General features: G+C 37.8%; 1 protein-coding gene across 7 annotated transcripts; it reads left to right on the top strand.

Moving 5' to 3' along the window:
• The first annotated feature begins 77 nt into the window (after positions 1-77).
• On the top strand, positions 78-12,374 carry dbf4 (DBF4-CDC7 kinase regulatory subunit). 7 transcript variants are annotated; one of them, XM_061915592.1, is made up of 13 exons: positions 78-235; positions 552-676; positions 776-918; positions 4,577-4,780; positions 6,035-6,085; positions 6,158-6,227; positions 6,326-6,399; positions 6,487-6,532; positions 6,610-6,652; positions 6,725-6,850; positions 6,994-7,108; positions 11,247-11,362; positions 11,464-12,374. In XM_061915592.1, the coding sequence occupies exons 2-13, from the start codon at positions 559-561 to the stop codon at positions 12,155-12,157; spliced, it is 1,800 nt and encodes a 599-aa protein (XP_061771576.1). In that variant the 5' UTR covers positions 78-235; positions 552-558; the 3' UTR covers positions 12,158-12,374. The 7 variants fall into 7 exon arrangements, with proteins under 7 accessions (XP_061771576.1, XP_061771575.1, XP_061771579.1 ...); XM_061915591.1 differs by having other exon boundaries at positions 6,607-6,652; XM_061915595.1 differs by lacking the exon at positions 6,725-6,850.
• Positions 12,375-14,770: the final 2,396 nt, after the last annotated feature.

The raw sequence follows: 14,770 nt of genomic DNA, 5'->3' as shown, positions 1-14,770 counted from the left end.
TATTATATATTTTCTTTATTTTTTAAATTGGTATAGAAACATGGTCTATGTTGAAACATCACATCCGAATAGGAAAGCGAATGTATCCACTTCCGCGGTTCCCAAACTTCGATGACGTAAACCTGCAAACATTTTGTCACTCAGTGCCTTATTTACGAATACAGCGGAACAATCGGACGATTACAAACCACAAGAGAACAAAGATAAATATGGACATATAAGATGCTGAGCACAAGTGAGTAAAAGTCAGTCTGTTTTAGTAAAAATGAGGCAATCTGGCAACTCAGTTTACATTACGGTCACCATTACAAATTTGGTAGAGCGGGAAATGAAAGTTTGTCGAAACATCGACTTTGAAACTTTGTAGGGATTAACCAAACAATTACACTTACAGATGGTTGGTGACACTCTAATTATATTGAAACTTGCGGCTGAAGCTAATAGAATGGTTAATTATTAGCACCAGACACACCACAAGTTTTTTCCCATGGAATGGACTTGTAAAAACATTATGTCAATGTGTACATTTGTCCTATGTTTATACTCACAAGGGGCCAAATGAGGACAGTGACTCGGGTATGTCGACTCAAATTAACAGAGAACGGCGTTTTGTTCCTGAAAAATAACATAATGAGGGCCAAAGCCACACAAAGAAAAACTGGACCTGACTGTAAAGGTACAGTAATTTCATTACCCTGATATAATTACATGTTCATGTTAGTTGGCAAGAAAAAGCTCACCTCTCACCACCTTGGTTCACTTTGTTGTCTTTTAGGAAAATCAAGAAAACATGGCGAGATGTCACTAAAGTTCCATTTGGCACAGCCTAAACCTTTTGTTGGGAAAGTGTTTTACCTTGACTTACCATCCAACAAAATGACAGAGTCATTGGAGACAGATATTCAGCACCTTGGAGGGGTGGGAAAACCTTTTTTGTCCTGCATAACTGTCCTCTTATTATTAAACTTCAAAAATGAGGCTAACCCTCATGAAACCTATGGAATTTAACCACTTAGCCAAACACACAGCAACCCTAAACATACAAATAATTAAACATTTATTGTGAAACACACAGACACGTAAAAGTACTTTAACAGGACAATGCCGCAATCTAAAAAGACTTCAGTCACATTGGGACATACTTTATACATCCTGCAGTTGGAAAATTATGTGGTCAAAGTACTGAAACGAAAGGAAAATAAGGTAAAAAAAACAAAACATGAAAGAAGTGGGAAACATCAATCACAATAAAGGAGAACAGAGCCGATGCAACTAGCTGCCACCTCATTGGCTACAAACGTAAAAAACCCCAAAAAAAACATGTGCAATAAAAAATACATATTGCGTGTATACAGTTGCTGTTTGCGTAGACAAAACACAATTTCAACCCACATACATTTATTATACACTGTGATGGCCTAGTCTGCAGTGCTCCATGACTCCGGTTTGGCAGAAAGCCAGCAGCTGGTCTTCCTTGCCAAAAGGCTCCTTAGAGGCCGATGCAAAAGTTCACCGCAGTAGTCTCAAGAGTGCCACACCTTTGTTGCGCAGTCGGGAAAAGGCCCGAACCAAAAGGCAAAACATAAAAATAAGCAGATATCCATAACACAAAACTAGGGTACATGAGAGTACAGAGCTCCTGCAACCAGCAGTCACTACAGCGGGGCCACCTTGGAAAATATATATATGTATGAATAATACACACATATATATATATATATGTATGTGTGAATGTGTATATATATATATATATATATGTGTGTGAATGTGTATATATATATATATATATATATATATGTATGTGTGTGTATATATATGTGTATACTGTGTGTGTGTGTATATATATGTATTTGTGTGTGTATATATATATGTGTGTATGTATATATATATATATATATATATATATATATATGTGTATATATATGTATGTGTGTGTATATATATATGTATGTGTATATATATATGTGTGTGTATATATATGCACACACACATTATATATACTTTGTATATATAATGTGTGTGTGCATATACACATTATATATATATATATATATATATATATAATATATATACAGTGGGGCAAAAAAGTATTTAGTCAGCCACCGATTGTGCAAGTTCTCCCACTTAAAATGATGACAGAGGTCTGTAATTTTCATCATAGGTACACTTCAATTGTGAGAGACAGAATGTGAAAAAAAATCCAAGACTTCTCATTATAGGAATTTTAAATAATTTATTTGTAAATTATGGTGGAAAATAAGTATTTGGTCACTTCAAACAAGGAAGATCTCTGGCTCTCACAGACCTGTAACTTCTTCTTTAAGAAGCTCTTCTGACCTCCACTCGTTACCTGTATTAATGGCACATGTTTGAACTTGTTATCTGTATAAAAGACACCTGTCCACAGCCTCAAACAGTCAGACTCCAAACTCCACTATGGCCAAGACCAAAGAGCTGTCGAAGGACACCAAGAAAAGAATTGTAGACCTGTACCAGACTGGGAAGAGTGAATCTACAATAGGCAAGCAGTTTGGTGTGAAAAAATCAACTGTGGAAGCAATTATCAGAAAATGGAAGACATACAAGACCACTGATAATCTCCCTCGATCTGGGGCTCCACGCAAGATCTCCTCCCGTGGGGTCAAAATGATCATGAGAACGGTGAGCAAAAATCCCAGAACCACACGGGAGGACCTGCTGAATGAACTGCAAAGAGTAAAGTAACAAAGGTTACCATTGGTAACACAATACGCCGACAGGGAATCAAATCCTGCAGTGCCAGGTGTGTCCCCCTGCTTAAGCCAGTGCATGTCCAGGCCTGTCTGAAGTTTGCCTGAGAGCACATGGATGATACAGCAGAGGATTGGGAGAATGTCATGTGCTTAGATGAACCCAAAATATAACTTTTTGGTCTCAACTTGCTGTGTTTGGAGGAAGAAGAATACTGAGTTGCATCCCAACAACACCATACCTACTGTGAAGCATTGGGGTGGAAACATCAGGATTTGGGGCTGTTTTTCTGCTGAGGGGACAGGACGACTGATACGTGTTAAGGAAAGAATGAATAGGGCCATGTATCGTGAGATTTTGAGCCAAAACCTCCATCCATCAGTGAGAGCTTTGAAGATGAAACGTGGCTGGATCTTCCAGCATGACAATGATCCCAAACACACCGCCCGGGCAATGAAGGAGTGGCTCCATAAGAAGCATTTGAAAGTCCTGGAGTGGCTTAGCCAGTCTCCAGACCTCAACCCCATAGAAAATCTGTGGAGGGAGTTGAAAGTCCGTGTTGCTCGGCGACAGCCCCAAAACATCACTGCTCTCGAGAAGATGTGCATAGAGGAATGGGCCAAAATACCAGCTACTGTATGTTCAAACCTGGTAAAGACCTATAGTAATCGTTTGACCTCTTTTATTGCCAACAAAGGTTATATTACAAAGTATTGAGTTGAATTGTTGTTATTGACCAAATACTTATTTTCCACCATAATTTACAAATTCTTTAAAATTCCTACAATGTGAATTCCTGGTTTTATTTTTTTTTCACAATCTGTCTCTCACAGTTGAAGTGTACCTATGATGAAAATTACAGACATATGTCATCATTTTAAGGGGGAGAACTTGCACAATCCGTGGCTGACTAAATACTTTTTTGCCCCACTGTATATATATATATATATATATATATATATATATATATATATATATATATATATATATATATATACACACATAGTATTTATAATGTATGTGTGCATATACAGTATATATATATATATATACATGGATGATACAGCAGAGGATTGGGAGAATAGATAGATAGTACTTTATTGATGTCATGTGGTCAGATGAAACCAAAATAGAACTTTTTGGTATACTCTCAACTCGTCGTGTTTATATACATATACATATGTATATATACATATACATATGTATATATATATATGTATATGTATATATGTATGTATGTATATATATATATATGTATGTATATATGTGTATGTATATGTGTATGTATGTATGCATATGTGTATATATATATATGTATGTATATAAATATATGTATGTATATATATATATCTATATGTATGTATTTATATGTATATATATACATATGTATGTATATATACATGTGTGTATATTTACACATATATGCGTATATATAATTATATATAAATAAATATATGCATTTATTTGTATATGCAAATGTATGTGTATATATATGTACATGTGTGTTAATGTTGCGATATCAAAAACATTTCCTTTTCGTAATGTACTATTTAGTTTGTATTTTACAGTAATATTTGTGCAACTGAGTGTTTAACTTAAGGCCTAAATTAAAATGTATAATTTCATTCATCCAATGTTCTTAGTATGCTCATGTTGTTACATGAGCGTGACATCCCTCAAGTCAGCCTTAATTGACGAATACTCTGTGCATTTGAGTATTTTTTTTGGTTCATCCAGGTTTTTTTCCTATTAACATGATCAATAAATAATTAGTGCATGAGAAATCTCATGGAATATGACTTTTGCAGTAAATGTATTGCTCTAACGTCCTTTGTTTTTTTCTCAGTGTGTTGAGAAGTTTTTCAGCAAAGAAATCAAGTATCTTGTAACCAACAAGAGGGAGGCTAAATATATACATTGCCTCAAGCAAGATTCTCAGGTCCCCAGCCCGGAATCTGAATGCAGTTCACCTTTCCCTGGCTCACATCCGTTTCAGCCGGGCCACTGTGGCGACCACATCAAAAGCAGGTCTCAGGGTCAGACAGACACAGTAAGATCACTTGGAATTTGTCCTTATTGTATTTATAGTGGAACCTTCAAAGTTGAGCACAATCTATTCTGTCAAGTTTTTTTTCTCCATAAGATATATAAATAATCAATTGTAGGGTCAAACTTTTGACCATCATAAATGCATTAACAGTACAAGCAATGTCCTTAACCAGGGGTTCTTAACTTTTTTGACATCAGTGCCCAATCTTCACACTACAGAGGTGCCCCGGTAAATTTTAAAGGGGAACGGCACTTTTTGGGGAATTTTGCCTGTCGTTCATAATCATTATAGCAGAAAAGACTTGTCTTTAAAATTAAAAACATTTTTAGGATACTGTGTGAATGTTGTCCGTCTGTGTTGGCCCTGCGATAAGGTGGCGACCTTTCCAGGGTAAATGGTAAATGGGTTGTACTTGTACAGCGCTTTTCTATCCCTTTTTAAGGAGCCCAAAGCGCTTTGACAGTATTTCCACATTCGCCCATTCACACAATCTTTCACACACTGACGGCGGGAGCTGCCATGCAAGGCGCTCACCAGGACCCTCAGGAGCAAGGGTGAAGTGTCTTGCCCAAGGACACAACGGACATGACTAGGACGGTAGAAGGTGGGGATTGAACCAGTAACCCTGAGATTGCTGGCACAGCCACTCTACCAACTTCGCCTCCCGTCCGAATGCAGCTGTGATAGGCGCCAGCACCCCCCGCGACCCCGAAAGGGACAAGCGGTAGAAAAATGGATGGATAAACATTTGAAAAATGCGGTTTATGGGAGTCACCGTTGTAGCCTTCAAAGCCCTCTAATACCACTTCAAACCCCTCCAGGACAATGACCCCAAACACACATCAAAAGTGGTAAATAAATGGCTAAATCAGGCAAAAATTAAATTAAGGTTTTAGAATGGCCTTCCCAAAGTCCCGACTTAAACGTGTGGACAATGCTGAAGAAACAAGTCCATGTCAGAAAACCAAAAAAGTTAGCTAAACTGCAGCAATTTTGTCAAAAGGAGTGGTCAAATTTTCAACCAAAAGCTTGCCAGAAGCCTTATTTGAGGGAAACTTGCCAAGGGACATGTAACCAAATATTAATATTGCTGTATGTATACTTTTCACACAGAAGATTTGGTCACATTTTCAGTACACTCAAAATAAATTCATAAAAGAACCAAACTTCATGAATGTTTTTTGTGACAAACAAGTATGTGCTCCAATGTATGTATATATAGGCATTATATTTTGTTTTGTTTTTGCTTTTCAGGTTCTTATAAGTCGTGGAAAGTCTTTTGTGGAGAGGGCAGTGAGGAAAAAGGTATGTTGGCATTTTAATATTTATTTTAATGCCTTTTTTTTGTTTCACTGATTGGCTCTTGTTTGTTTTTAGGAAAGAGTGCACATAAGCAAGATCCTGTTAAATGCTCTTGAGTGGGGTGTGAAAATCCTCTACATTAATGGTGTGTTTCCATTTGGGACTATTCTAACAATGCTATTGTCAGAGGGAGCAATTGTACTGCTTTTGTGTGTTGTGATGCTGCGTTTTGTTGATATGCAGATGTGATCATCTATGTTGAGAAGAAAAAGACCCTAGCAAGCCAGTGTCCCCGGCCTACTGTAGTCAAATCAAGTGTAAGTTTCCTGAACTTTTCATGGATTGTGTATGTGTATATATATATATCTATCTATCTTTGATGTGTATTATTTTCATTGCACTAGGTCAAACCTGAGTCAACAGCAAAGCACACCTGTCAGAAACACAAAGGTGAATGGCTTGTGCAGTATATTTGTAGAAATCATTTGAATATAAATTTGTTCTAAAATGGCGGGTTTTCCTAGTAGGGAGAATCCATAAACCTTTTGTCAAGGTTGAAGACTCAAGCAGGTCAGAAATACTAGCTAGTACATTCAAATATGCATTTTCTTTTCCAAAGTGTTGTTCCCATGTTATCTTCAGACGTTACTGTCCAGTGTACCTTACCATACTGAATATGGCGGAGCTAAACTTGAAGGCGCCCCCTCCTCACAGTCCCTTCTTATTTAATGATAAAGACCCTAAAGGGGACAAACTTCAAGGGAACCGGTATGGTGGCTTGATTTGCATTGTTTCTGTCAAAACACTTTTTTTATGTCTCGACAAACACTCATAGCACTTTTAGTTACTGTAACGAAGTATTCGAAAGGTGTTTAGCATAAATATGCTTATGTTATGGATTTATCCCGTAGAAGTGTCAAAACCTCAACCGTTGAAGAACAAGCTGCTGGGCAAAAGAAGAACAAAGACAAAAAACGAGGCGGTTACTGCGAGTGCTGTGCTGTCAAATATGAGAATCTGACCATGGTAAGGCTTCATTTTTTAGACCCCGTATATAAGACAACTTCATTGTTTTCAGGCTACTTTCTAGGGAAAAGAGATGGTCATATTTAGGCCTTTATGGTGTTTTTGGTTTCTGTATTAATGATAAACTAATGCACTCTGTTGACATACATCAGCCAAGGTCTGAAGGGGAACTTGACTTTTTTTATATTTTGCCTATAATTCACAATCCTTATGAGAGACAACAACACATGTAATTTTTTATGCATTCAAACTCATAAATACATTTCAGCTAACACAATGGAGGCAAGGGGAGCCTTGACATCATTGAGTTTATTTTGCCTGAAAACCCCTTCAAACCGCCAGCATTAAGTGGTAACGACAGTGAATCTGAAAAGTTTTCACTTTTCCACATTTTGTTACAGCTTTATTTCAAAATGTAATAAATCCATTTTTGTCCCATAATTCTACAGACAATACTCCATATTGACATTTTTATTTTTAAATGTGCCAATTTATTAATTCTAAAAAACAAAAAATCACATGGAAATAAGTATTCAGTCTGTGCCCAATACTTTGCTGATGCACCTTTTGCAGCAATTACAGCCTCAAGTCTTTTTAAATAAGATGGCACAAGTTTGGGACACCTATCTTTGGCCAGTTTCCCATGTTCCTCTTTGCCTATTCCTCTTTGCAGGGGAGACAAGGGAGACAAGTCAAGGTAGTGAAAAAAATAAATCCAAAAATTTACAGAGACATCCTGGATGAAAACAAACTACTTAGTCCCATCCAATCTGATGGAGCTTGAGTGATGCTGCAAAGAGGAATGGGAAAAACTGCTCAAAGATAGGAGTGCCAAGCTTGTGGCATTGTAAGTAGAAAAAACTTGAGGCTGTGATTGCTGCCGAAGGTGCATCAACAATGTATTGAGAAAAAGCTGTGAGTACTTACATAACATGTGATTTTTTAAAGTTTTTATATTTAATACATTTTACAAAAACTTTTGGGAAAAAAAACTTCACGTATTTATGGGGTATTATCTTTAGAATTTGGAAAAGAGAAAATATTATTACATTTTGGAATAGGTCCGGGCAATATGGAAAAACACTGACATCCCGTGTTTTTAGTCTGAATGGCAATGTACTGTATATACAAAATTTTAATACAAAACATGCAAACTGCTTAAGGTTGCCAAAGTGTTTTATATCTAGATAATCAGTGTCGAGAGGACTCCGCTTATTTTTGTTGTAAGTAGTACAATTCACAGCACTTCACGTTTTCTGCACTTTGTTAGAGCCTTATCCTAAATGGAATAAATACATTTTTGTTCTCAAACATCTACACACAATCATCATAATGACAATGTGAAAACGTTTTGAGAATTTTTTGCTAAATTCTTATACATAAAAAACTAAGAAATCACATGTAAATAAGTATCATAACCTTTGCCCAATACTTTGTGTATGCAACTTTGGCAGCAATGAAAGCCTCAAGTCTTTTTAAATACAATGCCACAAGCTTGGCACACTTATCTTTGGGCAATTTCTCCCATTCCTCTTTGCAACACCATTTTCAGAACATCAAATTTAAGTCCAGGCTCTGGCGGGGGCCACTTAAGTATATGCACAGAGTTGTTCCGAAGCCATATCTTGATATCTTGGCTATGTGCTTAGGAAAGGCACAGATTCGTCACTATGGAGCAGGTTTTCATCCAGGGTGTCTCTGTACATTGCTGCATTCCTCTTTCCTTCAATCTTGATTAGTCTCCCAGTTCCTCCTGTTGAAAAACATCCCCACAGCATGATGCTGCCACCACCATGTTTCATTGTAGGGATGGTATTGGCCTGGTGATGAACAATGCCTGGTTTTCGCCAAACTTGATTACTCACATTCACGTCTAAGAGTTACATTTTTGTCTCATCAGACCAGAGAATTTAGTTTCTCATAGCCTGAAAGTATTTAAGGTGCATTTCGGCAAACTTTTACGAAGGAATGGCTTCCGTCTATACCAGAGGTGAGCAACATTTTTGCCAGGAGGGCCACATTTGGTTCTAAGATTTGACAGGGGGGCGGGCCAGGAACAGATGGATGGAGTGTTTGTGTGGAATAATATAAATTACGTGTAAAAACCATTACGTGAGAGGATTTGGCCTACAAACATGTAACATGTCATTAGTAGGCAGCAAGGCTCATTGTACAGTTTTTTTTCCCAAATGCATTTATTTAATTTGATAAAGAATAAACACAGTATACATTTGATTTACTTGAATTATTTACATTTGATTATCACAGAATGACAGCAGAGTAACTCACAGTTTCAGTGGGAACAGTGTTGTTGATCTCCCTTTTTGGCCAATGCATCAAAGTCTGGAGTGAGTTTGGTTGTGACAATTCTCAGAATAGCTCCGAAATGCTGGTTAGTTAACCTGGATCTGTGACGGGATTTGTTGATGTTCATGATGCTCAATGTCTGCTCACAGACATAGGTCGAGCCAAACAAAGTTAGCATCTTCTGTAGCAAAGTGGCGGCTGATATTGTACTCTTTGTAAACGTGACAGTTTTTTTGGCCTATCAGACACAGCCTTTGATCGGACTTCAGTAAAAAAATATTTCGTTGTCGATTCTTCATTAAATACTCTGCATTCACTGTCAACTTTTCTTTGCTTTGATAAGCTCATTTTTACAGTGGGACTCACAGGACAAAGCTAAAAAGAAAAATGGGAGTAATATCCCACAGGCCAAAAAGGGCAATGAGCGCCATGTAGTGGTGAAACGCGGTATTACAGGGATATGGTGAAACGAACGAGGTTTACCGAGGATAATAATATGAAATGTAATTTAATAATAGAATTTAATGGGTGGCTCCTCCTTAATGATAGTCAAGCGCTGAAAACGCATACGAGAGGCAGAAACCTTAACATTGATAATTTTTTTGTAAAAAAAAAATATATGTATATTTATTTATTTATTATTTATTTTTTTCAATAATTTGGACAAGTTCCGCGGGCCAGATTAAAACGTTCAAACGGTAGTTTGCCCATGTCTGGTCTATACCATACAACCTGATTGGTGGATTGCTGCAGAGATGTTGTCCTTCTATAAAGTTCGCCTCACTCCACTGAGAAATGCTGAACTCTGACAGAGTACCTGACTGGCGTCCCTATCCCCCAATTGCTCGGTTAAGACAACCGACCAGCTTTAGGAAGAGTCCTGGTGGTTCAAAACTTTTATATTTACGGATGATGGAGGCCACTGTGCTCATTGGGGCCTTCAAGGAGCATATGTTTTTTCTGTACCGTTTCCCAGATTTCTGCCTGGTTACAATCCTGTCTGCATAATCTCCAGACAATTCCTTTGTTCTTGGTTTGTGCTCTGATAGTAATAATGAATAATAATGGAATAAATGATGAATATGAGTGTGAGTCTGTATATCTGTGTTGGCCCTGAGATGAGGTGGTGACTTGACCAGAAGTGTACCCCGCCTACTGCCCGAATGCAGCTGGGATATGCTCCAGCACGCCCCACGACTCCGTATTTTTGGGAAGACCAGAGAAAGTTACAATAATCTAAAAACAGCAGCGGATAAAAGCATGCTATAGTACTTCTATGTGCTGCCTCAGAGATTAATTAGGGGACTCTGGCTATATTTTAAAGATGCTCAAAACCTATTTTTGTGTGTAAAATAAATAAAAATGTCATGTGGAATACACTATTTCTAAAGGGTTTGGTTTGAATGTCCTTATCTGGATAAACTGCTTGCTCAAAAAGTGTTATTTCTAAAGACACATTGTGTTACTTCATGTAATAAGAACAGCTTTTTGTTGTGGGAAATGTGTTAGGATTTAGTGTTTGATATGTACTTATTTTGTTTAATAATGATGAAAAATACAGTATATCATGTTCAAAAGAAAGCATATATAGGGAAAAACATGCATAGACAACTGAATCATAATCTAATTGAATCGTGAGTTGTCTCAAATGTCGCTTCCTCACAAAATTGGTGATTAATACAACCCTATTTAATGTAAAATTATTAATAGATCTCGGCTTAAGATAGCAGACACTTAGCTTTAGCATTCTTCATCCTTATACAAATCGTTCAACTAGTGAATGATGAAATTATGATTTACTAATTTTTGCTGTCACTTTTGTTCAATCTAGCACCTGCAAAGTGATCGTCACAGGGCTTTCTCCAAGACTGACGCTTACCAAGTTGTGGACAGACTGGTTTCAACTCTACCCTGCAGCTTCACTCGCCTCAACAGACTTTATAAAAGGTGTTCCTTCAAGTTTCCTTTGGCATCCCCAATTATTCAGAGACAAATCACTTTTAAGAATTTCAATACTAACCGCTCAACTCATGTTTGTTTCCCGTCAGACCAAAGTGCAGTATTTCTACTGCTTTGGTTGTTCCTGCACCACTTGGAAGAAGTGGGCACGGTGGCAAGGCAGATCAAAACCCCGCTGGAATTATGAAAGAGAAGCAGCACAATCACGCTTTAAACGTTTCTTCAGCTTCTCCATCTGCCTCTCTGATTCACTGCAATGACAGGAAGTGGTTTATTGCCTCACACCAGTCAAAACTCCAATCTAGACAGAAGCAGTTGGTTTCTTGCTCTCAAAAAGCCACACACAACGCAGAAATGGCGCCCTCTAGTTTTGAACATCTGGCCCGCAGTTCCCTCTTAGTTCCTCGAGTCAATCTTGATGTGCAAGTATCTCACAGAGACCCGCTTAGCCTGGCACTACCTCCCCATCAAGATCCACACAGCGTATCATACTTAGAAAGCCCGGAAGTTATCACAAATCAAGATGAGACCACAGGCAACAATGGGAAAGCAAGCGGAAAGGTCTCTGAGCGAGATGGGGCAAGTCCTCCGTCACTGACTTACACTTCTCCTGTTAAAAAAGTAAAGAGGAAAGTCAAAGCTTATAAGCGCAAAAGACGGAAACTCAACTCAAAAACTACATGCAAAGATCATGTAGTGGAAAGCGACGCTTGTGATGATACTCTGAGGCTTTGGCAACTGTTTTACTCAAGTGAGGACAAAGGTGGAATTCCTGGGGTTTGACAAGGAGAAATGGACTGAATGAAATGTACTCTATTGCCTTACCAATGGGAATCCAGGTAGTGTCACACGGCTTGTTTTCATGCCAGCTCTTCTGTATAAACGACACTAATGTGGAATGATTAGTTAAGTTTTTATTCATTTATATAGCACATTTAAAAACAACCCCACCTGGGCAAAGTGCTGTACTGACTGAAATAATAAAAAAATTGTGCGAGCAGTGTCACATTTACATTGTAACAGCAGGATGAATACAATTTTACAATTATAGAATATCTTAATGGGAATGGGGGTTAGTGTCGAGGTTTTTCATACAGATGTCCTGCAAAATAGCTGCTTCACAGTTGTCAATTATTTGCCTGCGCCTTTTACACAGAACAGCAAAGCAGGATGTGTGTCCAAGTGTGTGCTTTTATTCACAGCACTACAACATCCTGCAAGTAGATAATTAGATATGGTGACACATGAAATGTATTTCGTCACTCAACACAGTACTGCTCTACACAAAGAGGTGGAAATATTTGGGTACCTCATGATTCGATTTTGATTCTTGGGGTGACGATACAATTCAGAATCAATTCTCGATTCAACACGATTCTCATTATTTGGTATAACAATTGTAAAAAAACAGTAAAAAAACACTTCCAAAACAGGTTACAAAAGTGAAGTGAATTATATTTATATAGTGCTTTTTCTCTAGTGACTGTAAGCACTTTACACTTTACATTATCTCATTTTTACATTTAAACCAGTGTGGGTGGCACTGGGAGAAGGTGGGTAAACTGTCTTGCCCAAGGACACAACAGCCAGGGATGGGAATGAAGATTTACAAAATCAGCTGAAAATGTTTTAATCCTAAAACACTGCTTTGCGAAAGGCTGCACCCGAGTGCACCTAGTGCACTCGCCTGCTAGAGGGGTCTGGGGGCATGCCCCCCCAGAAAAATTTTGAAATCTATGTTAGCTTAGGATACATTTCCTGCTATTTTGAGTCAAAATCTAACAATATTCTCCTGACCAAAATTTCATATGTATACAAGTTTACACATGTATCAAATTCTTGCACGCTTTTGGATTATTTGGAATTCTCTGCCTTGTACTGATAACTAGGTCAATGCAGAGTAAAGATGCGCGGTTTGCGGTCTCATTCCCGCAGACGCGGGTCAGGCGGGTGACATGACGAAAAAATAGATTTTAAATAGATTCGGGCGGGTAGCGGTTGAACCATTCGGAAATATAATAGTATCCGCACATCCCTAACGCAGAGACAAAAACCACCCTGCCGTTTTTTTTCCCGCCAAGTCCAAAATTGGCGGAATTCCGCGTGTCCGCGGAAAATTCCCATCCTTGAACAGCAGTGACTAGGATGGTGGAAGTGGGAATCGAACCTGCAACCCTCAAGTTGCTGGCATGGCTGCTCTACCAACCGAGCTTCTTTTGGCTCCTGACCTACAACTTATAAGTGCAATGTTGGCCCAAAAAGATATTTTTCAACATTTATGTTTAGAGTATGTATTTTCAAAGATCAGAGACTATTAATATACAATACGTAGACTTACAATACTTCGATACAATATTTACTTACATTTACAAAGTAAATAAGACATACAAATACACTAATACAGTACTAAATAAAAGGAAAACCTTTTTTTTTTTCAAAAGCAACAGTACAATAAAAGGCACAGCCATATGAATGCCAGATGTTGCAGAGTGTCTATTACTTCCTCTAAACCAGTCTTCAACGAGTGTGACTAGCTCCCATGAGGGGCTACATGTGACCTCGGGGAACATGGGACATTTTTGCAAATCTAAACGCTTCAAATCTGTGATCTTTTGGCATCAGATTCAGGCCACATCAGGAGGTGGTCCTGAATCTGATTGGATGGATCTTTTGAAATGTGACTTCAGTCCAGGGCATCACTAGCTTTTAAGGACTGGGGGGGTTAACCCCCCGGGAGATGAACAGGATGTGAGCGAACGTAGCGCACGAGTACAAAACTTCACAAATGGCTAACAAAGACTTAGAAATTATTCTTTGTTATTATTATTTCAGTCGGTTAAGGAAATTATATATATGGAAGTCTGAAAGAAGTGAAAAACGTTTATGTATACGGTAAGAAAGACTTAAAGTCCGTCTGCTGATCTGAAAAAGAGCCAAAGCTGTCAAAGAGCTGAGGGACCATCTTCAAAGTGCAATGCTGAAACAAATAATGCAAACAATAAATTGTAACTTCCAGGGCTTGACATTAATGGTGTCCCGTCGTAAAGGGGACGGTAAAAAAAAATGCACGGGACGATGGCTTTTAACCATTTTTTTCTTTTTCTCTTTATGTATTTATTCATTTCACATTTTATATTAAATGTCTTGGATTTTCCTCCCTCTGAAAATCCTATGAAATGTTTAACAAGCCACCCTATTATAATACAACAGCTATTAATGTAACAAATCAATGCAATAAAACAAATATATTTTTAATGATGTTTTTTTTTCATTTTTTAACAACAGGTTAATGTGTACTACTTTATACAAATTCTACAAGAAACACAAAACTTAAAAACTAAATTACAATTGAAGACACAAGGTTTTGTGCAGCTTGACCAGAGAATTGAGAAGGAG

This window comes from Nerophis ophidion, linkage group LG11, assembly GCF_033978795.1.
Source record: "Nerophis ophidion isolate RoL-2023_Sa linkage group LG11, RoL_Noph_v1.0, whole genome shotgun sequence".
NCBI classification, from domain to species: domain Eukaryota; kingdom Metazoa; phylum Chordata; class Actinopteri; order Syngnathiformes; family Syngnathidae; genus Nerophis; species Nerophis ophidion.
The sequence above is the reverse complement of the archived record's forward strand: the minus strand, read 5'-3'. Positions and strand labels throughout refer to the sequence as shown.

Coding starts and splice junctions, on each gene's coding strand:
- dbf4 (XM_061915589.1), top strand. CDS start 559: ATGAGGACAGTGACTCGGGTATGTCGACTCAAATTAACAGAGAACGGC. Junction 677..775: donor AACTGGACCTGACTGTAAAG/GTACAGTAATTT, acceptor GTTGTCTTTTAG/GAAAATCAAGAAAACATGGC. Junction 4,781..6,034: donor CTCAGGGTCAGACAGACACA/GTAAGATCACTT, acceptor TTTGCTTTTCAG/GTTCTTATAAGTCGTGGAAA.